At 39.9% G+C, this 25,527-nt stretch overlaps 1 protein-coding gene across 1 annotated transcript; it reads left to right on the forward strand.

Moving 5' to 3' along the window:
• Positions 1 to 246: 246 nt before the first annotated feature.
• Positions 247 to 23,925, forward strand: cacng3b (calcium channel, voltage-dependent, gamma subunit 3b). The gene is made up of 4 exons (XM_079455861.1): positions 247 to 1,279; positions 14,574 to 14,657; positions 19,965 to 20,105; positions 20,820 to 23,925. The coding sequence occupies exons 1-4, from the start codon at positions 1,069 to 1,071 to the stop codon at positions 21,311 to 21,313; spliced, it is 930 nt and encodes a 309-aa protein (XP_079311987.1). The 5' UTR covers positions 247 to 1,068; the 3' UTR covers positions 21,314 to 23,925.
• The last annotated feature ends 1,602 nt before the right edge of the window (positions 23,926 to 25,527 follow it).

A 25,527-nucleotide genomic window follows, 5' to 3' on the forward strand; every position in this document is an offset into this window, starting at 1 on the left:
TGTATTTGGGGTTTCCATGGAAGAAATCATTGCAAATGTCTGCGGCTCTTTAAATACGTTCCTGTTCTCCAGGGTCCGATTTTCACGCATCGTTTCTTGTCCATATCTTTGCATATGAAGGCCTAAGTGGCACATTGGTTAAGCCAGGGGCGCTGTACAGCCGGCGCCAGGGAGAGACTCGAAGATTAGGCGAGAGACGCTTCGCCCATTCAGCACCGCGGACAGCAGCCAGCGCGCTCCCTCTGTGGGCGGTGTTTCAAACGAGCCGATTCGGTAGGAAAGTGGGAGCTGTCATTGCTGTGAGACACATTTGCGGGAACCAGCGTCACCGCTGCACAGCAATTATAAGTGCTGGGATTATGCTAATTTAAATGATCAGTTTTTTATAGGTGCCTTCATAACATTGCTGCTCCACGTTAACATATTTCATTTATTTGGATCGTCAGGTTTGGACGGGGATTTTGGAGAGAAGCAAGCTGATCATGAATTTGGATATGTACTGGTCTCTGGTGTTTTAAAGACAAATACGACATGCGTTCATTGAGGGAAGGTATTTTGCGATGGATTATCAAAGGACATTATTTTTGACGCTTATTCTCCATTCATAAACACTGATCTGTTACCAATTTTTTTTATAGAAATGCTTTTCTAAAAAACTGTTATTTAAACAGACGAAATATCGTGTCGTTTGGCTTTTATCTTGTGCCACCGGTTGTAAAATGCTGTGACACTGAAGACACGCTGTTCCTCGATAACAGTTTTTCCTCGCAACACAGAATGGGAAACAAATAGCTCTCGTTCTCTCTCTTTCGCGGTTGCGTGTTTCTCATCTCAAGCAAATGGAAACACTGTGCGGCTTCACACTGTAACTGACGGACGCTTGCGAGAACTTGAGAAGCAGCAACAGCGACGGCAACAGTCTCGACACCACAGACATACACAAATAAAAATGCAACGGGCTTTTCAAGTCGATCGGAGCGTGAAGTCCGAGCGTCAGGCTGGCTAGGAGGAGGTTTTGCGAGAGACAGCAAGCATCTTGTTTCGACCCCCATCCTGAAATGAGGCAAAATGTTGATGTGTGACAGAGGAGTCCAGATGCTCATCACAACAGTAGGCGCTTTCGCCGCTTTCAGCCTGATGACTATAGCTGTGGGCACGGACTATTGGCTGTACTCGAGAGGAGTGTGCAGGGTCAAAAGTAACAACGAGAACGAAACGAGCAGGAAAAACGAAGAAGTGATGACCCATTCAGGGCTGTGGAGAACCTGCTGTCTAGAAGGTAGCTTAAGTCTTTGCTTTTAACATGTGCTCTTAAAAGTGAACGATGACGTGCGAGCACTAACTTATGTGGTTTGTTATCTCAAACAAACATATAGGCCTATATTTTTGTTTAAATGACAAACTATATTAGTGTACAACCTGCGATATTTTTTGTAAGTTGTATATAATATTATTGTTTTTATTAAATGAAGCAGACTTCGGATCCATTTGATAGAATCAATGATATGACACACCGCTTTTAAAGCATCCTCAGTCACCTGAATTTACTTTTTATTCTGTAACACGTCGATCTGTGGCTCAATGTTTCATTACGCGTTGTCATAACTTGATAAAGGGTTTTTAAGCTTTCAGTCACAAGTTCAATCTTTTAAAACATCAGAAAGTGTTGCGTCTGTCATATAAATAGATCCGCGCAAAATGATCTAATTACGCACTTGTCAATCCAGAATAACACGAGCAATTATATGGATTACCTTATATTACGGTTCAATAAAAGCACTTCACCCTGCAAAGTATAAATCTGTCAGTTTTGCAATTTGTTGACATGGAACAGGTCGTTTGTCACGATGCGTTTGCACGCAATAACCACAATGAATCTCTTGTACACGAAGAACTCTTATTGTTTTCTTTCATTCAGTGAATTCAGCCATGAACATGTAGTCAGGTGAGGTGTTCTGCACAGTTGTGAACAGCCTGTTGTCTTGACCCACACACAAAACCCTTCTACACTGTTCTTTGAGAGAAAATCAAAGCCAATTCAAACCAAAGGCCTAACGTCTTGCAAGAGCGAGCTAAACTCCACAAATTCCCCTTTAGAGTTTTACAGCCCTTACAGGACACGCTGTGTATTTCTTCACCCTCTTTGTTCTCCAGACAGATTCATTTTAATTCAATGCAGTTTAGATTCGAAAAAGCCCTGACAACGTTTGACTGGAAGCAGAATAATGTACTTCATAATGTCTTTTCAAACTTTGATTAATCTCCTGCCCCGGGGGAACACAGAGGGTGACATGACTGCAGTGTGATGGGAAGATCCTCATCTTTAATTGAAAGGGATGGGCGCAATCCAATAGATGTGGCCATGGCAGATTACACAAATCCAGTGATTGACTTTTCAGTATTAATTTAATTGAAGTGTATGTCACTGTCACACAGCGCACCAGATACCCACCACCATATTTGATCCCCTTTACACATAAATAAAGATTCACGTGATTTATTCGCTCAATATCAACAAGAGATTGATCCATCTGTGGCAATTGGAAATCAGTCACGGTTTACATTTATCCATACGGTACATAAATTGGGGGGATGTAATAATTAGGCTGGACAAGACGTTGATGCACATGACCACCCTCCTCGAATATAACCTTTAGAAGCGTGCTGGTATACACACCCATCAACATCCGCCAGTGCATGACAGCTTTGATGTTGTTTAATGAACTCTTGCTGCATGCTCTAGCATGCGCCTCTGAAGACATTTGACCTCTCTGTGGTTATTGTTCACAGTTTGAATGCCGATGCATTGAAGCAAAGCATCCGAGTTTGTACTTGGCAAAGGACTGTACAGGTGTAGAATTATAAGCGCATTCCTCTGTGAACTACGTGAAGCGACCATGAAGAAAGTGTGAGCGTGTTTGTTTGTGGGGGTCACACTGCCTTTGTGTTCATCTTGCTTTAATGTCTAGCAGTCAGGTCTGTTAAATGGCCCGGGGGGAGTTCATCAAGTACAGCTCTGTGCCAATATGTAAATGAATCTGTCTCTGCAGGAGGCCTAAACAGCAACACTGATCCAGACTTCCTGGACGAGCTGTGAGCTGAAGTACGAGCTGGATTTGATGGGCAGTAAGATTCGCTTAAGATCATGATCTCGAGCACGTAATTACAGTTTAAATACCTGATGGTAAAGTCATATGTTTAACACAAACTTCATCTATAATTTGCTATTAGAATTCATCTGAAGATATAAATTAGCCAGTGCATGCGATTCGGGATTCATTGCGTACCGCTTCCCATACATTTGCGCTTACGGAAATGCATGACTTTATTAATTATATATGGTGTGTTACATAGCATGTCATGACGGGAGGGCGCGTTTAGCAGTTATGTATGTAATAATAATAAGGAACGCTCTGGTGGAATTTAACACGGGTTCGTATGCTGAATGGAGGTGTGAGATTAATGCGGTACGTCCTCAAGTGCAGGTGGATCTCAGGGGAACGGTTTGGCCGTGCTCAGGATAAATGATGACCTGGGAACTGAGGTGGGGGGAGAGAGAGAGAGAGAGAGAGAAAGAGAGAGAGAGGCAAAGCAGGGAGTGATGAAGAGGGACTCTCCCTTCCAAGTGTGCACCCAAGCAAAGCCTGTCTCATACACTCTCATCACGCACACACATCTCCTTGGAAACCAGCCGCTCCCGCCTGCGAGATATGCCCACTGCTCTATCTCTATACCTTCCCCCATCCTCAGCCCTGCTTTGCAGCCTCCTCCTCCTCCTTCTCCCCTTGGTTATGAAGGCTTTGGAGAAATACAAAAAGTGTGAGTTGCCTATGAAGGTAAATCAGTAGCAGAACTTGAGAGCATGTAGATTTTAATTTGTGAACTTGTAAATTAAGTATTTGTACCTGTACACTAAACTGTACATTCACAGCCCCAATGTGAAAACTTGTCAAATTAAAAAAAGTTGAATGTTGAGATTTGCACTCATGGACAAAACTCACAAATCTGTGTTCTGAATTTGAAGTTGCAGAAAAATAGTCACAAATGTGTAAACTGGCATTTACAAAATACATTGGAAGATACAAATGCATTGCACATATTTACACGGTTTCCTAGATTCAGATTTGAATTGCAACCCCAAATAGGCATCTCCAACCTCTCAAACCTGTCACGTCCGTTTCAAATCTTCCCTTTTGCTACTACTACTACATTTTAGTTTTTAGGTACAAATTCTTATTTTACAAGTTCACAAATTAAGATCTACATGCTCTCAAGTTTTGCTACCGATTTACCTTTATCGTTGCCTGGCCCTCACGCTGCACCTCAAACATGTGTTCGAACATGTCAGGTATGGTACTCATTGGGATACAAACATACCACTTGATATCCTTACAAAGGTGTTTTTTTATGTGCACTAAAAGTTGAGGTAATACACATGGATGGGGAACTTCATTTCGTATGGCACTGTTAATGGAAAAAACTTGTCAGCACTTTGCAGAACATTGTTGCAATAGAGTTTTTATCTCGACGGTAGCAGATTTTTGAGGCCATTTAAATGAGCAGAAGAAATTAATAATGAATGTTTCTTTGTGTTGAAGCCCTGTCAGTATAACAGTCAGATATGCTTCTTACCGTTTTCGTTTAGCGTCACTGACGGGAGCTCCTGCACTTTATTGTGTGAAGACATGAGGGATTGTGAAAAGAATTCTTCACTTTAAATAAATAAAAATGATTGCAAGTGAAGCAGTTTAGGACTAAATATATACAGCCGTGGACCATTTAAATATTTTCAGATTTTACTATTTATAGGTATGTGATCCTTTTTGTTAAAGGAACAGTTCACCCAAACAGGAAAATTCTGTCATCATTTACTGGCCCTCAGGTTGTTCCAAATCTGTATCATTTTCTTTGTTCTGAAAGATATTTGGAAGAATGTCAGTAACCAAAGAGATCTCATCCCCCATTTACTGCCATAGTAGGGAAAATAAATACTATGGGGATGAGATCTGTTTGGTATAAGTAAATAATAAAATTTTGGTGAACTATCCCTTTAATTCTGTGAACTTCTAAGAATATTTCTCCCAAATTTCAAATAACAAGATTGTTTCTATTTGCATTTATTTCCAGAAAAAGAAAACTGGAGAAACAGGTCAAAATAATAAAAAAGATCTGATGCATTTTTTCAGACCTCAAACAAGGCAAAGAAAACATCATCAGTCTTCCACATTACTGTTGGATGACTTTGTCACTCCTGAGGTTTTTTGGACTGGAATGACCACAATACATCTAGAAAAATTTTAAATGGTCTGTGGAATTCTTTCCACAGTAGTTGTATTTCTGCATTTACATTTGTGGGTCTTATTACTCCAAATTCTCGCTGTGTTTACAAATACAAAAATACATTGCGTCTGTCTGAGTGTGAAACCATGCAACATTAAGTCAACCGATGTATCAATATCAAATGTTGTACAGAATCAATACGGTATTGATGTTAGTTTATTTCTCTTTATTTCTGACAGTGGTGGTGGGTACATGCCGTTCTATGAAGCCAGCAGGAGAATGTGGACCATAGTGAGTCACTGTTGTTGTAGACGCTAGCCTGTGATGCTGCTTCTGCCCCTGGCTGCGATGACCTTTGTGAGGCAAATTACTCTTGATAGATCCTCTAACAGCATTGGTTAGGCTTGCAAAAATAGCTCCCCGTGTCTCCTTCCCATCTCAGAGAGCTACCAGAGATAAAATAGCCGACCGAGATGAAGTGAGGTTGAACACGACACTCTCATCTGCATTCGGGTTGGGTTAACTTTAATAACCTATTTAAATAACCCTTTCAAAGCTGCCCAGCACAATCAATCACAATTTAATCTCCAGACTTTACAGATCACCGATCAAAGATTGGTGACGAGTAAAAGGGCTTGCAACTAGGAGATGGGAATTATATTTACATGTATATACGTTCTGTTCTGCAAGATATATCCACAGAGGAGTATGTTATAGTGCTATGATGTCGGCTGGCCCTCTTCTGACCTCAGTCGAGTGGAGTGTTTTCTTTTGGACATGTGCCGACTGTATACATAAGCACAAACACGATTTCAAACAGACCTGCCAGAGATACTAAGTGGCTCACATTAGGTTGAGATGAAAATGCCAGGGCTGGGATGGATTACATATTGGTTAGGCTACTGTGAAAGGGGGAGTGCTGAATAAAATAAGAGACTGTATTATATTGAAGAGAGGCACAGGGAGCCAAGAGAAAGTAGGCCTGAAAAATCTGTTTGTGCAAACACTTTTCAATGAGTGTTGATATAGGCGATAACAGGGCTTGTGAGAATGTGTTGCTGGCAATCTGTCTTGGTTCATGTGTGCGTGTGGCCCTCTTGCTCTGCCACTAGTATTGTCACCTTGTTGCCATTCAGAAAGAAGACATTTCATGAAGGCATCTATATCCCATATTAAAGATATTTTGATGTGTTTCAATATCATGCACACACCTTTTAAAAACAAACAGTATAAAATACATACACTAATGTTTTCTTTTCCAATTATGAAAATTTCTGTGCCTTATTCTGTGTTTTATTTTTAAACCTTAAAGGGATAGTTCACCCAATGAAAAATTATTTCATCATATACTCCCTCTCTTGTCATTTCAAACCCGTATGACTTTCTTTCCTCAGCAGAACACAATAGAAGATATTTTAAAGATTGTTGATAACCGGACAACAGCTGCACCCATTGACTTGCATTGGTTTTGTGTCTATACAATAGAAGTGGCATTGTTCAGTTACCAAAAACATAAAACATCTTCTTTTGTGTTCTGCAGAAGAAAGAAAGTCACACAAGTTTGAAATTAAAGAGAGTAAGAGAGTAAATGATGGCAGAATTTACATTTTTGGGTCTTCAGTTTAATGTCCAAGAGTGGAAGTATGTTATTGTCATGTTATTGGAATAAACTAGCAGAACACTTTCTTTTGCTATTGCTAAAGTTTGCATTATATGTTTAATAACATATCATTAATTTTGCATTATAAAAATTATATTCACAGGCTTAACATTGCTTAGTAAAACATAGTTTTTACAAGTAATACTGCATTTACCTTTGTCTAGAACATTCTGTAATCTATCCATGACGCTTTGCGCGAAAGATGGGATAAACTGCTGGTTCAATGTAAACAAACATGTTTCTGCTGTATGTCATTCATTTATAGCAGAATACACACTGACAGCACTTATAAACTACATCAGCATAGTGTCAACTACTTTATAGAGAAATGGCACTATAATTTTAATACTTGATGACGGATATTTAGTAAGTTTACTGATTCAGTTGTTGTGACTGTAAACCAATGAGCAATTCGAAAATCATGGAAGGTTTTTAATATCTTTACATGATGTCGATTGTGTGCTATTGAAAGATGGGGTTAACACATATCAAAGCTGGCCATCAATCTGATTAAACGTTGAACGTTACTAAAGATCACACGCTTAATTTAAAAAGACGATAAGTGGAAGAAATACCTACTGTACAACAAGCATATCAGCCGGGAAATGTAGTCCAAGTCCACATCACATGATGTGATAGATTCCAACAGAATTTGACAACACGTCGGTAAAATACAGTAAAGAATCCTTTGTAAATCCAGTTTACTGTCTCGCGTTTTTATCAAAGACCATGCAGTGTTTTGATGATTCAATTAAATCTATTTGACTCCCTTTTATAACTGCAAACTCTCTTTTTAAACTATGAGCACATTCAGTCTAAGTAATGTTAAATGCGTGTTATCTATTTACTTGAGATAAGTGGTCCACATTTATATTTTATGTTTTAAAAATTGAACAGTCCCTCACAGGAGCAGTCCATCTTAACTTTAGATCTATGTGTGAAGCGCTCTCTTTCACTACGTGAAATAAGCTTCGCCTGGTTGTAAGAGCAGCCATGAACAGTTTTTTCGTTTTTGTTATAGATTCCCACATTTGACCAAGAGAATTACAATTCAAAATATGATAAGTTATTCAACGCTGCAGTTAGTGCAATACACTAATTCTAGCTTTTCACCGGAAGTTTTACCCACTTTCATTTTTACAGAAGCGGCCTCCGGAAAAATATATGTACTGTTGAAAATTAATCAACATCTTAATTTTGATCCAATTGCTATAAATTTCACAAAAACAACATAGTTAATGTTTACCATTGTTAAATATAAAATAATTATGATGGATTTGTATATTTCAGAACACAAATTTATGAAACGGCACTAAAAAGGACACTCGAAAAGTTGCAAAGGCAAACGATGAAGGCATAGTAAAAGAAGTGTACAAGATGTGACATTCATATAACAAATGACATTTTTTTTAAATCTGTCCGTTTTGTAATAAAAACTAACCCCCGGGATATAAAAATACCCATATCTGAAGAAATAATAGGTGTTAATGCACACCTACGCTTTACAACTGTTCTAAGTAAATACTGACTTTTGTCTGCCACTAACAACAATAGGTCTAGGAGTCCCAAGGTTCTTTGCGGTGTCAAACACACACTTTCACACTCCTTGGGCAAACATTGATTGTGTTAGCCTCTGGGGTTTTTCTCCTAATGTACTTAGAACTCAATAGTATAGCAATAGCTCTTCAAAGTAGGACCCAGAGTGTCCTGTCTGCACAAGTCACTGCAAGAATTATTGTGGCTTTGGCAATGAGTAAGTGTCTTCAATATCTGCAGCATGTCCACCTGCGGGGGTTCATAAGCTCACCGCCGAACAATAGTTATGGCTTTGTCCCTGTTTTTATGAGCTATCTGTCTTGTGTTTCTGTGATCTCCTGGAGTATTGTGATTAGAAGGCCTGCAGAAAGAGCCGTGTTCCTCCCCTATGTTATTAAGTGCCGTTATCTCCCCTGTGCCCCGGTTGTTTACTTGCATCCACTCATGTGGAACAGTTTTTAGCACGTAGCATGTCCAGCGCTGTATTATAGCGATCTTGCATGTTGTTGTTTTTCTTGTGTTGGTGAAAAAGAAAAAGGTAGAACTGAATATTAATGTGTGTTTGCTTGTGTGTGTGTGTGTGTGTGTGTGTACGTGCGTCTATTTCACCTCTGCATGAGCACGGTCACCGAGGCTGAGTGCTAACAAGCCAAATAAGTCCATTAAACTCAATGTTGGCCGTGCCCGAGGAGACCCCTCTGTGGAGAACGGGCTGGCAGGAACCTTTGGCAGGCAGCTTCCTCTAAAGCTTTCATGGAAAGCTAAATCAAGCGTGTTGTGCTGGAAAGAACAGCCATGAGATGAAGGCCACTGATTGCGTGTGTCAGGCAAAAATACTTTTCAGATGTTCTTCATTGCAAATCACAGTGTCAGCAGTAGCTGCTGTTTGACTCGCACATACAAACCAGCTGCCTTTGAGTCCCTCCAATATGCACAATAAACTTCGTCAGAATGCTTCTCATCCTCGGGATTAGACTCCGGTGGTGTCAGGCAAGTGTTTATCAACCGAACATACGGCCTTTTAGGATTAGCCCCCACACGAAATGAACTCACTTTCATGCCTCTGCCATCGCGCGCGCGTGGTGCAGCGAGCCCAAATATTCATGAGCTCTGCCTTTGACAAGCGAAAGACAAAATGAACTCATTGAATTACAAATAGGGAATGCGGCCGTCTTTAAATGACGCTAAACGCTGTCACTTTCCTGTCAGAGCGCCGTGGCCTTGCCGCAGTGAGTCAGCGGTCAGGTTCGGGTCAGTTTCTCATCTACAAGTGAACATTGTGGCATGAATGAATGGAGGAGATGAGATATTGTTGCGAGATGATGGGGTGATGTGCTACATGAAAAACCAAACCCCTCAGGATTGCTTAAACTATTCCGCTCCCGAGATGCTTTCAAGGGCCCCTGCAGTTCTCGAGGAAGCGGCTGCCTCCATCAGCTGCTACACAACCCCACCGCCCGTCCTCTGAAGTGTGCTGTCGTTTGAAGGGACTCCATTTAATGGAAAAGACCAAAGCGAAAGAAGTGAAGTTAAACAAACAAGTACAGTTATTGGGCCCTGCTGAGAGAACAGTAATAAGCAGCTAACAGCGGCAGAGCGAGGGAGAAAGAGAGATGGGGGGGGGAGAAGATTGCCTCTTGTAAAATTTGAAGTCTTTCAGCTCCGTCTCGGTGCTGTTGGACAGGCCACATTGCACATTTATTAGCTCATTCTCCAGAAACATGATTTAACATGGACGCTCTGTCTTATCACAGCACTCAAATAAAGCATTACTTGCTTTGTTGTTTAGTTGAATTAGCCAGCAGATAAGCGATCCTCTCCTTCTGGTAGGAATATTGTTGTGATGAGGACAGTGCCCTGTGGAGGATCATTAAAACCATGCTTAATAAATGTAGATGATTCACCGTGTCAAAGCCATTAGACCAATCATTCTTGCTGCAAGCTGGGCCTTCGTTTCACAGCCTACCTGCAAAATGAGGCGCACATAGGTTAAAGACGGCATTACAGTAATAAGATGAAATTGTCAGTAAAAGATGGCAAAATGAGACAATGGTGTCTCGGCCAGTAACATGCAGATTGCTTCAAGTTCAAGAGTGGACTTTCTTTCTTTCTGCAAAACACAAATGAAGATATTTTGAAGACAGTGGTAACCAAACAACATTGGCCCTCATTGACTTCCCCTGTATGCACACCAAACCACTGCTTTCAAAACACTCATATGAAGGTTTAGAATAATATGATTGTAAAAAAATGATGCATTTTTAATTTAGGTTGAACTATCCCTATAACCATTATAAATGCTAATAAAAGAACTGTGAGACCACAGTTAAAGATGTAATCGTGCAAGAATGTAAACACAGTTTAGGATGGCTTGAAAAGCTCATTTAGTCTAGGAAGGCAGCTGGAACAGAGCTACGATGTCTTATTACTATTTCTTCACATGTAAATAACTTATTTTTGTCTGAGATTGCCTCCCATATGCCAATAGATTTGGCCATTGTATTCCAGAAAGGGTGAAATCCCAATTGACAGGAAATTTTATGGAAATGCTGACTTCTGCTCCATTGCACCATTCAGCATAAATGAAGTCTGTAAATTCCCTTTAAGCTGAGGTTGAATGCATAGGCAAATTAAGCTGAGCATGTATTTCTCTGAAGTGTGACTAACCGCGTGTCAATCAGAGCAAGGCAGGCAGGCTGTGTGTGCTATCAGAAGAGCTAAAGGAACACAGTGCCCACCGCCACCCACTTCAGGCCACACAGGGCCGGGAGAGAAGAGCGGAGATGCTGAGGCTCAGAGGAACACATAAGCCATCGAAAGACTCTCTTTTATAAAAGTCTGCTTTATCTGTTGGTTGTGCGCTGAACAGAAGAGAGAGCAGTACCGGCTGCACAATCTGCGGGGAGGGACGGATGGAAATGTCTCCATCAGTTCTTAATCTTCCGGGTGTCTTCCAAACAAAGCTGTCACCTTTGAGGAGATCTCCGTTGAATTATTCACATAGGAGGTGTGTCACTGCAGTCACAGACCCCTGGCCTGCTGCTCTATTCACCTTCTCTCCAAAGCGGACACCCAGAGGCCCGAATCGACACGGGCAGATGAGTTGTTTTCTAATCCACGCGAAGGTAGACTTTAATTGAAAACACGTCTCTGGTGAATTTACCGCAACATTGACTGTAAACAACCTTGCCGTACCTTTTCTCTCTCTTACTCTCTCTCTCTCTCTCTCTCAATGTCTCTATTGATATGTAAGTCCGAGCACTTCATTAGGTTAAAGTGTGAAACAGACGCAGATGTAACTAATTGTTTTAAGAGGGTCCCGAGAAAAACGGGTCAATAAGCGGTTATGAAGACAAATCTTTTGACCTACAGGTACGGGCGGCCACGCAGAGAAACAGCTATTGCCTTTTTATTGATGTCACTTTTTGTGGGAACGTTTCCGTAATGTTCCAATTTCCTAATCAGATTATTCTGAATCATTGGTCAGCATAGAAACCAAATTAGGGCTTTTAATTCCAATAGAAGGTATTCCTCGCAGGCATTTTGTCCAGGGGACCCTTTGAGCTAATAGCATCAGTGTTGGGTTTATTTATTCAGAGCCTTTTTGTAATGATAGCAAACACAGAGATAAAGGCTAATGAAATACTTCCCTGCTAATGCATTTCCTCTACCTTGCTGAAGCTCTCTGACAGCTCTGCCACTGAAGTTGTGACAAACACACAGTCGTTCTGCAGGTTTATGTTATGGATATGGAAACAGACAGCTGGGCTAAAAATCTGAGTGATTTCAGGTAAAATCTTATGATGCTTTTAGTGCTGGTGTCATCTATCGTTGAGGATTGGAGGAGGGAGAGGCCAGGCTTTACCTCACACTTCGGTAAAACGATTGGTGTGGAGAGGTGATTTATTGAAGTATGTCATGACATGATCTTTTCAGTTTATATTCCAATAGCCCACTAGCAAGAGAAAATACCACACAGGTCAAAATTCATCTCACAAGCAAAGGAATTGAAATAAAATTTGCATTATTTTGTTACATTTTTTTTTTAAATTTGCCAAAACTCACCCTTATCATTACTGTACTTACAAAATGTAATTTTCATTATTGTACTAGGTTATAATTACTGCCTGGACTGAACCATTTTTTGTCTCTTTAAACATAAAATAAATGTAACATAAACTACCATGATGTTCATTTATATTTGAAGACTTTAGATGCAAAAGTCCCTAATTGCCGTTTCTCCTAAGGTTTATTCTAAAATGTGTGTTTTTATCAGGCGCAATGGTTATTTAAATTCAGTGATACTCAATACATCCTTTTGCCATTAATCCGAAATAACATAATTATTAACATTGGAGCCTGATAAAAATGATTATTTAAGATTTGTTTTTATAAATGCATTACAGTACAGATTGAACAAACTGCCCTAACATACCTAATAATTTATATAAAAAGGAATAATTTTTATTACTGCATTTCCAGCCAGGATTAAAGACATAATATTTCAGGGGGAAAAAAATCTATATGCACTGTTACCAATACATTATTTTACTCATGATGTGATTTTGGTCATGCCTTCCATGCTAACTCGGAAATGTGGCATGTTACATATAGTAATATAGAATGGTAATTTGTAGTAATAAAATTCCCATAAAAAGCCAAAGGTTCTTCATAACACTTTATCATTGTACGTTATAACCTTCAAGTGAAGTCATATTTATATCAATTTATATCTGAAGGCCTCACATCATATTAAAGCCCCTCTCACTCAAGGCATAAATACGTCGCAGCGATCGCAGTCACCATGACGATAGCGTCCCTCCCTCAGAGACATTGTCGCCTACTCATTTCTGATCATTCTATCTCTCTGTTATGAGCAGACAGCGTGTGTGTCTGAGAGAGAGAGAGAGAGAGAGTGAATAGAGTTGAAAGGCTGTGAATGGGCAGTCTGTGAGGTCACCTGTAGACACACAGAGGCAGTGATGGTGGTGGAGGCTGCGGGCCAAGCCAGCGGGGATTTCTGAAAAAGCCAGAATGCCCTGATTCACTCTGAATCATTCTGAGTTGTCATCGTGCACCACAGAGACGGCTTCTCTCTCATCACACAGACACACAAACACACTTATGGAAACATGTACAAAAAACAGCTATGGTGTGGGTCAGTGTGGTTTCTTCAGATGTGGTGACCAACCTCTGAATGGCTCCATACAATATCCACACTTCTATGAATAGAAGAGTATACATGAGGTCCCTCATTTTAGTTCACCCAAAAATGAAAATTCTGTCATAATTTGCTAATTTGCTTGTCATTTCAAACCTGTCTGACTTTTTTTCTTAGGCAGAACAGAAAAGAAGATATTTTGAAGAATATTGTCAAACTGGCACCCATTCACTTGCATTGGTTATGTGTTCATACAATAGAAATGAATGGGTGTACGGTTACCAACTTTCTTCATAATATATATTTTTGTGTTCTGTCATCCTGGTTTAATAAACAAGAGGCTTGTGGTGTAATGAATCCACCCAACCACCCATTTATTAAATGATTTCATTTAGTTTTTTTATAAATACAGGTTTGGATTGACTTGAAAGAGAATGTATAAGCTATATAGTAGTTTATGCATCAGAATTCCTCAAATAAATTATTTAAGACACAAACAAAGCATGAATGGCTCTTCCTTTAATATAGTGGAGAATGTGACAGCATGCGCATGTATTTGCTACGATAAACCTCTTCATTAACTGGTCACATGTTACGCCCCAGGGCAGAAGTGTTATTTTTGTTCATTTGTCATCTTGAGCGTGCACAGCCGACTGAACAAGGGTTGTCAGCAAACGCACAAGACGGCATGCATACGCACACACACACACACAAACACACACACACACACACACACTCAGGCAGCTTACCAGGGCCGTGCTCATTGACCTGATAAATGTATAAGAAATCACAGTAAAGTAAACACACTAAGACACGTTCACTGTTTACGCTTACACCAGAAAATGGATTCCTGTAGTATTTATACATGTTGCTGTTTAACACGCATACAGAGAAATCTAGCCTAACAGCCTCTCTTTCTCTTCTTCGTGGCTGCAGGAACATTTCGAGGTGTATGTAAGAAGATTGACCACTTCCCCGAAGATGCAGATTATGAACAGGATGCAGCGGAATATTTACTACGTAAGTCTTTAACCCACAGTAAACCCACCACACATTCACCCCAACACACACAACTCCCCCACGGCTATCATCTGCACACACCCACCCGGACAGTGATGATATAGAAGAAGCTTGTTTTGGTCAGAATGATTTTCTTGTTAAGTCCTGCTGGGTTTCCTCAGTTTTTGCAATGACCTCCACACATTTGGCCATTTTATAGATTAGGAGCAGCGTGTCTTGAAATTGCTTGGTGACTGGAGCTGAACAAAGTAGATGCACGCACTCAAGCATGTCATAGTTTATGCTTCATGATAAACCATGCTTACCCACAAGCCACTGTTCTAGCCATTTGGTTGTACTGTTTAAGTGACATCTTCTTTAACCAGCTCCACTGTGCATATTCATACATATTCTTGGCATGTTTATTATCTCCTTGTATGTTTTTGTTTGTTTGTGTGAATTATCTCATTTATAATGAGACACCCAGCAGATGCCTTTGATTATGCAACTCTCGTGCAGCAATGCAAATACAATGCATGCAGTTGCGCATAAAAGGAATTGTTTACCCAAAATTAAAATTCAGTCATATGTGACCCTGGACCACAAAACCAGTTGTTTTGTGTAAGAATTATACACCATCTGAAGCTAAATAAGTTAGCTTTCATTTATGTAAGGTTTGTTAGGATGGGACAATTTTTGGCTGAGTTCAAATGTTTTGAAAGAAATCTAAATATTCGCCTTTATTGTTGTCCATCAGAGGCGCTCTATTAGGCCGTTGCTAAGAAGAAACAGGTTTGTTTGAAGGCTCTCTATTGGCTTACCGCTGTAATGACTTTGTTGAAAGCAGATGAACCCGAAAGCAGAAATTCTAAGCTTTGCACACTTGAGTCAGTCAATCTCAAAAAGGCGTGTTTTTGCTGCATCCACTCCCAAAAATAGTTTTGATATTTACTGTAGGAAATTTACAAAATATGTCATATTAACATCGTAATCATTTTTTGGCATTAAAGAAAAATCAATCATTTTGACCCATACAATGTAGTGTTGGCAATTTAAGCAGCATGGCCTACCCATGCCACTTAAGACTGGTTATGGTGCTTCTCAAACATTCACTATGAAATGCTCTATGGATGAGCTTTGTGAACACAGAAATGTGTTTTTTGTTTTCCACACAAACAATGACAGCATACAGGTTACAGGACAGGAGGGTAAATAATGACCTTTCTAGGAGAGCAAGAGTCTCAAAGCACACCACAAAATTCCACTGCAAACACAGTTTCTGTGTCAGCATGCTGACTGTTTGTTGGTGCATATGAGAAGTAACGAATACAGACATCCCACCAAGACTTTGAGGAAACAAAGACTGTGTAAACAGAAGCCCAGAGGCATGGTTTAAAGCTCCGTGCGGTTGTTTCATTCAGTACTCTGTAAAAATGTTTATATTGCCATTGACTTGGCAGTCAGATAAGGATTGCAGTGGAATGCATTCATGAGCACTACAAATAAACACTCTGGAAATAGTGGAACTCTTATGCCTTTCCTTCCCAGTCAAAACAATGGGGTACCTCCCAAATAGTACATTACCAAAATATGTATGTACTCGGCCATCTAGTGTATGAAAAGGGTAGTAATGGTGTCGTTATAGCTTAACAAAAACCGTGCACTACACACTTTTAAGAAAAAGGTATTTTACACAATAGGTCCTTGGGGTACAACTATGTACCCAAAACGGTTAGAGGTGTCTTAATCGAAAACAACTTGCACTGACATATCATAAAATATATCATTGTTTTGTCTCAAGATGCCCACCAGTAATGCTTTTTTAGTAACGTATGTTTAATTTAACCAAGGCCTAGTCCTGGTTTAAGATAATCCCTGTTCTGTACTGTAGAGGTACAAAAAAGTACCACTCTATTGTACCTTAAAGGTAAAGTTTTATACTTTTTATGACAGTACATACGGAAAGCTGTGACTGTTGAGTGCATGTCCGACATTCCAAACTTTTTTCATGCATCAGAAAGTACTTCTAATGGGTATACACCATGGATCATGTCTGTTGCGCCATTTTTACAAAATAACACACACATAGATAAGTACAGACGTACTGTTTTATTTCTCCTCTCTTGATCTTTATCAGTCTCTCTGTCTTTCTCTTTCGTAAAGCACTTCTGTTACCCTTGAGATTTCTGTCTAGCCTCATGGACATAGTTCTGTTCTCTATGTTGCTCTGTCCTAATGTGCTTCCAGGTTTTGGTTTTCAGATCCAGACGGACATTTCACAGTCTGCCCTGTGCTTTGTTAGCCCTCCTTTTACAAAGGTTTATGTGTATAAAAATTTGTGCCAACTAGATTGCTCACTTAAGATATTGTCGAGCTGATCTAGTAATGTGGTCTAGAGAGGACTGCATAGTTGAGACTCATAAAATAGCATAATTTGTCAGTTTGTCAGCAGGTGCAGAGAGATTTGACAAACCTGCCAGTGCATTGTGGTTTGGTCTACAATAAATATAGCAATTTGAAATATGTTTTTTCTTAATAATTGAAAGATTCAGTTTTAGGTTGAATTATATTCCATATATACCCATATACATCATACATTCTAAAAATAACATTTATATAAATCTATAGACTAATAAACTGTATATTTAAATAATACTTTCCTTTAATGTTTACATATATCCCTGTAAGTCGCTTTTGATAAAAGCATTTGCCAAATGCATTCGCAGCCTTCTGCAACTTGTTCATGCAACTTTTGTGGGCCTGAAAAAGCCCATACATCAAATTAAAAAACTTAAAGCTTCAGCTGAGCAAGACAATTGTAAATGTTTCAGAACCCAGCCCCCCCCCTGTGAAGGTCTTACCCCATAGAGATCTCACCTGTCAGCCTCACACTGCACCTGAAGCCATCAAGGACTTTGATGTCATCCCTTTGGTTGCATACTAACACTCCATACAGTCCTCCTCAATAAATATCGCCCGTTTCCAGGTGTAATTAAGCACGGCTCGGCCACTGATCCATTTTTCAAGGATGGCAAGAAAATTGGATGATGGAGGAGTATTTTGTCTTCCCCTGGGCACCAATATATTAATGAGGTGTGCCATGAGAGACTGCTGATCCACTCGGGAGAATGAGAAATGACGGGAGAGAATGAAGGAGAGTAAGAGGATGACATTTGTTCTGCTTTGGAAGAAAGCCATTAAAGCCATATAGGGCGCAGTCTTTATATTTATACGAAAAGGTGTTTATGTGCACGATTTTACGTGATTACTCATAATTTGTTTACCTTAAAGTGATAGTTCACCCAAAAATGAATATTCTGTCACAATTTATTCACCCTCGTGTAACTACATACCTGTTTAAATTATAAAGATATTTGGAAGAATGTGACATCATTGACTGCCATAGTAGGAAAAATTTAATAAAAGGTGCCCCATAATATTCCTAAAAATATCTCAACAGAACAATGTATACAATATATTTCCTAGTGGATGATGTCACAGTACTAAAATAGGCTAACATTCTTACAAATATCTTTGTATTTAACAGAACAAATACATTTGATAGGTTTGGAACAACCTGAGGATGAGTAAATGATGAGAGAATCTTTTATTTTGGGTGAACTATCCCTTCAATGTCCAAGGTAAATACCTGTAATTGTGTTGTTTTTTATTGGGAACAGCTAATGGTTTCACATATTATTTCCCCCCCAAATTTCCTAAATATCTGCCATTGGTGAATCAAACAGATATTTTTGATGGTTATCAGTGTTAAATAGCTATAGGACTGAAAACCCCATGAAATCATTCTTCCATTACACTTTGTGTGTTGATATAATCTTTGAAACCATAAATTTAGCAGCAGGTCGTATTAGCAGGACGCATTATCATTTAAGAGAGTATTTATTAAAAAAATCGGTATACTTGCATCGATTTTTGTTAGTCCTTTAAAATAAAAACTGTAACTGACATGTGTTGAGGATGGCCTCAAAACTAACACACACAGACTAAAAGCTCTCATTTTTAAAGGTTAACTTCAGATTAGAGAAAGCGGACACATTCTCAGACCCGTGAACCCCAATCACATGCTGCTATTTTATCTGTAAACGTAAGTGCCCCTCTTGTGCCAAATGTTTGTTTCTTAGAAGAGAGCGGCTCAGAAGGGCAAATGCTGTAAGGTTGCAGTATGCATACCAACAGCATGCTGATAAGAGAAGTCAACTGGGCGATTGACATTGATCCTGACACTCTCAGATGCCTCCTTAAGCTTTCATCCTGTTTCAGAAGAGGCTGATAAAACTTGATCTGAAGGCACAGTGAAGAGGGGGGTTCAGTCTGAGTAGCCCCATGTGAACTGCATTCTCTGCATCTGAACTGTAAGTAATTGGAAGGAAGGCGTTTTAGACGGATGTTGTCTGGTGCCGTGCAGAAATCTGTGAAGACTTAACTGAACACAGCACCTCAAGGAAATTTTCTTTCTGTATAGTTACTTTAGATCGCTCTCTCGGGATTGAGCCTTCAGATGCTGATTTATTAGTCAAAATATCTCTGTACGGTTCTCTTGATGCCTGGGATAGAAGGACAGAAGTTCGTTTTATACCACACATTCCAACTTATGTGTATATGCTTCGTGCCAACAAAAGAATGACTTTAACTGCTACTGATTATACAGTATATATATATAAATATATATATAAGCAATAGGGAACGAGAAGCTGTGCTATTTTTAGAAAATATTCACATCTCATTTCTCATTTCCATTTAGTCATTTAACAGATTTGCAGAGAGTTCAGGGAGCAGTAAAGCGATATGTCATACAGGACCAATAATATAATAGGTTCTAATACCAAGTTACTAGTTTTTAAAAAAACTAGAAAAATACCTGTTGAGAGAAGAGAGTGTTAGTTATTTTTTCTCTCATTTGTCTCAATTAAAATTTTTCGACTTGTTCTATATTGGTTATTTGAGCATTGGCCAATCAGCTTTTAGGAATAGAACTATATATTTTTATACATAATCCATTAAAAGTCACTATGACATCTTGACAATTCTCATATTTATGTAGTATTGCAGAGTTAATTATAAAAGATTTATCTGTGCAAGTACTTGTGCCTTCATGATCTTTCATAAAAATATTAACTTCCCCTCCGAACAACATCTTTTCTGCATTAAAAGAAACATAATCGCAACTTTCATGCCAACTTTAAATATAAACTAATAGCACAAAATGCAAATAAGTTCATTTGCATAAATATGTTTTATGCCTGTGTTTGCAATACGATGCCCTCTGTACGCTATATAATGACACTATTGTGTGTATTTGTCCCTTAGGAGCTGTGAGAGCATCTAGCATCTTCCCCATCATGAGTGTTGGACTTCTGTTCATGGGAGGTTTGTGTGTGGCTGCCAGTGAGTTTTACAGGAGCCGACACAACGTTATTCTCAGTGCCGGAATCTTCTTTGTCTCTGCTGGTAAGAGGCTGTATCTACCCTAACCTAAGCATACTTAGTTTTTTTGTGTGTTTCTGTGTAGCGTCCGGAAGTTTTCACACCCGGCTGTTGATTTTAGAACACAGCATGTTGAGAATGGATTAGTTCACCCACAGGTTACGATGTTGCCCTTCCTATACACTGAAGCTCCGTGTTGACTTAACAGATTGACTCTGATTATTGACAAAGGAAATGGATGGGCCAACTAGAGCAGTGTAAACAAATAGCAGGCCAACATATTGACCCACTGCTGTAGATCTGGCCCGAAAATGGGTGACAGACGGGAATGCTCAAACAGAACTGCGTGTTGGTCAAATATTTAGAGAAGGACCCTATTAGGCGCTTATGAGCACACAAATGAGCTGATGTCCATGTGTTATTATTGAATGATGAATCAATCTCCATGATCATGGCTATTCACATCCAATGAGTGATCGTCACTTTGTTTGAATCGTCTCATCCCATCAGTAATGATCTAAATATTCAATACCAAACTGGTAATTATTTACCCTTCAATATCGCGAAGATGATAAAAAGCTAATTAAAATGTTTCAATTGTTCTTTTTATCTTTTGTTCCGCACGGCTGATAAGTGATGCATTCTTGTGTAATGACACGGAATGATGTGCCACAGCTGAGTGCTGAGCACTACCTCTTTCTTTCTTTATTTCTCGTCTCCTCTCTCTCCTGCACGCAGGTCTAAGTAACATCATCGGAATCATCGTGTACATATCTGCCAATTCGGGTGACCCGGGCCAGAGCGACTCGAAGAAGAGCTACTCATACGGCTGGTCGTTCTATTTTGGCGCCCTCTCCTTCATCATGGCCGAGATGGTGGGCGTGCTCGCTGTGCACATGTTCATCGAAAAGCACCGGAAGCTGCGTGCTAAGTCCCGCACTGAGCTGATCAAGAAGTCGGCCTTCAGTCGTATCCCCAGCTACCGATACCGGTTCCGCAGGCGCTCCAGCTGCCGCTCCAGCGAGCCAGCGTCCCGTGACGCTTCGCCCATGGGCAAGAGCGGGTACACCGGCCCTGCGGCGGCAGACATCTCGATGTACACCCTTTCCAGGGATCCTTCCAAGGCTGCAATGGGTGCCTTGCTCAACTCTGAGAGGGAGTTTTTGCAGGCTCACAACTCCAACGCCAAGGACTTCAAAGATGCGGCCAACAGGAGGACCACTCCAGTCTGAACGAGATGAAGACATCGCAAATCTACAAATAAGCACAGAGGAAGTGCCACGCACAGCCGAGACGTTAAAACTGGGGGGCCCCGTAGGGGTTTAACCCTGTTTCTATAACAGTATATATAAATATAGATGGTAATTGTTAGATCATTGGTGCTTCCTTTTAATCCTCATTTCAGTCAATGTTTCTGTCCTTTCACACAGAATCTTGTCACACACCTCCCTCCCCCTAAGGGCTACTCGAGTAGAATGCTAGTCCTCTTTTCAATGTCATTTGTTCGAGTACTGCCATTGGAATTGCTGAAATGCTCAAGGTATCCCAGTGAAACTGTGAAGCCCTATAAGGGGGAGGATTGTAATGATTTTGACAGATGAACCGAAAGGCTGTCCCACTATTCGCCTTACGCACAGCTCAGTAGCCCATAGCTGGTGAGTGCCTCTTCACACTCACAAGATTGTACACATTGTTGGTTTCTCTCTTGGGTTGGACATTGAGCCCGCACCTAGTGCCACTTGTTGCCAATTTACACACCATGCTCGACCATGGGCCCCCATCACCTCATTCATCCCACCTGCAGGGGGCGATGCTGCCTCGGCCTCGAGTGTTCTTTAGTCCCATGAGCTAGTTCATTGGGCTCTGCATGCTTTTCACACCAACCCTGTGTCCCAATCTGCATACTTTATGTCCTAAATTGTATTTGAAACAAGAATTAGAACGTCACCAAATACAGTATTTTGTCGCACCAAAATGAGTATCTCTATGGTAAACTGTTCTTGGTGAAAATTCAAAGTGCAGATCCATAAACACTCAAATAAGCCAAACTCACTGTGAGAGGAAGGACATGAAATCAGTAAACATTACATGAGAAATAACACATGAACAAATTCTTGAATGCACTAAAAAGTACATGCTTCCAATCACAAAAAAAACAGTACTATAAGGGCATAGTATGAGGATGTGAATTGGGACGCAGCATATCTATTTTTTTACATTTAGTCCCATTCTTCCCATTCCAAACATCCCCTGCATAAACTTTTATAACAGGGTTTAAATGCTTGCCATTAAATATAATCTTTTAGCCCACCAAAGGTTTTGTTATTACATTTGTTTTATTGAGATTTTAAAAGTGTAGTTTAGTGTGATTTACAATGAGATTTACAGCCTCCTCGGTTAGAGGTTCCTTTGAGGCCCTTGTTTCAGATGATAATTCATAATCTTATTAATATGGATATTGTTGTCATTATTACTGTAGATTTTTCATCTGTCAGCAGCGTAATTGCTGGTGGTTGCCAAATGTGGATTTCCTAATTGTGTATAGTGCAGAAAGTGTTTATAAAATTGCCCAAAAAGTTGGGCATCAAGGGTTTATAAAAACATGCGTTGTGAAAACGAAGAGAACTAACTGCCATGTGCTTCTGTTCTTTGTTAATGAATCAGAGCAGTGAAAGCACTATTCACATATTAGATGCGTCTCTATGGGCTGACGGGACTGTATAGGGTCCCAGTCTTAACACAAAATGAATATCACTATGAATATCATACAAAATCAGTAGAGGACTTTATGGTAGTAAGTAAACTCTTCTATACTTTTCATTCTAAATGAATGATACATCCACATTAAGAAAGTAAAAAAAAACTAAATATAAATGTATACACAACTTTAGTTTCTTAGTTAATATCATCAGCATTAAACTGATTAATATAAACTCCAAGGGCTTTTGGTTTTCAACAATCATACAAGGGCTTTAAAGATGTTAAGTTAACATAGAAATAAACATTTGCCCTTAAAATATTTAAATAGTAAAACATTTGCCTACCTAGCCATATTCATGTATGCAAAACATCTAAATATACAATATCTAAATATATTGTATACAGTAAGTTTTTCTTTGCATAATTTTCCATTGCTAATCCCTATGTCAATTAGGCAGAAACAAACGTAAACTTTTTAACCATGGACATCTGCATCTATAACAATGTAGTTTTTCAGATGTTCACCTCATTTCAGAACCCCTAAAACTGTACATGCATGTACTTTAGCCTCCAAATTCATGCTAGCCAGTCTCTCATCTGCAGTTTTATTAATTCAGCTTACATAAATACCAGATATCGATCAGCCGCCTCACTGGGAATATAACTGTAAATGTTGCCTTTTTTTGGATCCATGTTGTGACGTTGTGCTGTTCGGGGTCTAAAACGAAACGTTTCACATTCGAAGGACTTCCACCGGTGTGAGTTGAACAGTTCTACCCTTCAGCTCTCAGAGCACCTAGTGCCTGTCTCTTTTGCGTCCTCCGAGCGCCCATTTTAGGGCCTTTCTCTCTCTCTATTTCGCTCGCTTGCGCCTTCATCTCCATATCACAGCCTTGCATCAACTCCTCTTTAACAGGACTGTTATTACTCAGCCAGTCACATCCATACAGTCTTAGGCCCTGTCACTCACCACGTAGGCCTGCGACATTGTGTACGTGACCTCTCAACAAAAACAGCAGTTTCAGCTTGATACATGCTGTAGAAAAAAAGCACACCTTTTAAATACAGTAGTTTACATCTATAAAGATAATAGTTAGAAAGATATTTAAAAATTTAGGAAAATAAAGTCCGTTTTAAGAATGCCAACGATGCACGTCTGAGTCTGTACTTCTTCCCAGAGTGTTTGCAAATGAGCCGCCACATTTAGAGGAATTCAGGAAATTACAAATGAAGCCAATGGTAAATCACAGCAAAATGGTTTTGCTCCAAAATGAAGAATTTCAATGTCTACCATTGTTAAATGGAAGTGTATGAAGTCAACATGAAATTAAAATTGACCCAATTTACTTCATGTTTGTTCCTGGACTTATTGTACATCATCCATTGGTTAATAGAATAAATATAGATGTTGTGATTACATGGTTTCTTCAAGATGCAGTATTTTCCTCCACCTCTGAAGAATTCTTCTCTCCTCAAGCAGCTGTCATATAAATAAGATCAAGTTTAACAAATCAATTTGCAATGATTAAAGTGCATTATTTTCCCAAAAAATCCCTTTTTACTAGGACGTACGTCATATTATAGAAGTAAAACGGGTTGAATGCCGTTTCATGTTGACTGTAAAGAATGATGGTCCACCCTCTAAATGTGTTTGCAAAACAATCATCCCTAAACTCACATATCGTTCACCTATTAAGTCATATCTTGCTTGATCATGAGAGCAATGACGGGTTTATGTCCCAACGTTCACACTAAAGGAGATTTATCCGGTCTGCTATTTCTGGAAAAAGATTTGAAACATTTTCTCAGAAAAGCTATTCATCATCACACGTGGTGGTGAAAAGCTAAAAGGTATAAGCCACTCTGTTTCGCATACACACAAGGAACAGGTAAGACATCCATCTAGCTCAAGATCTGTAAGGGCTACTGACAAGAGGAATGAGTGAGAGCAATCTGGGCAGTTCATCAAGCCCCCCTAGAAGGGCAGGGAATTTAGTATGCCAAAGAGAGCGCAGCTTACCAGCAGCTTGTGCTATAAAATCAATAGGAGCCCTGTCTGTGGCGTATGAGCTCCAGGCTGCACCTTTTCATCTTCAATAGGGCAGAGATGCTTCATTTGAGGCAGTGTGGGTGAGAGCTTCAGACATCGCATCTGAGGTCGGATGCTGGAACCACAATGGAGCACGCGGGACCTCCATACAGGTGAGGCATCTGAATGGTTATAAGTCTGCAGTGATAATCATCTCACAGAGTCCAGGTGTGCGACTGGCTGAATACGAATATGTGGATACTTTTTAGTCAGTAGAATGACCTAAGGCAAGTCTCTCCAGAGGTTGTGTTTCAGTTTTGGCAAAGAAGAGATGGCCTTGGCGGAAAGGGAGGGCTGAAAGGTTTCGGCCTTGAGGTGGGTCCCTCTCCGGGACGAGTGAGGGCAACCATGAGGGCGGTATTGAGTGAGTGTCTTTTGGAGATCAGGGGTACCTGAGTCATAGACAGAGAACGGAACAGGTTGATCGTGCAAAGATTACCAACAAAAGCATTGCTATTCCCCGCGGGCACTCACACCATCTCGCTCCAACCTAGCACAAGGCAGATAACCATCACAGAAAGGTCGTTTTTCAACCGGTGCTGCCCTTTACCCTCCCTCCTCACCTGCTTACCCCATTTGAGCCCTTTAACCTGACACAATCTGCAAAAAGTCAGAGAAACAATAAAAAGTGGTTGTTTTCCTGTGTGTCAAGCGCTG

This window comes from Barbatula barbatula, assembly GCF_947034865.1.
Source record: "Barbatula barbatula genome assembly, chromosome: 5".
Taxonomy (NCBI): Eukaryota; Metazoa; Chordata; class Actinopteri; order Cypriniformes; family Nemacheilidae; genus Barbatula; species Barbatula barbatula.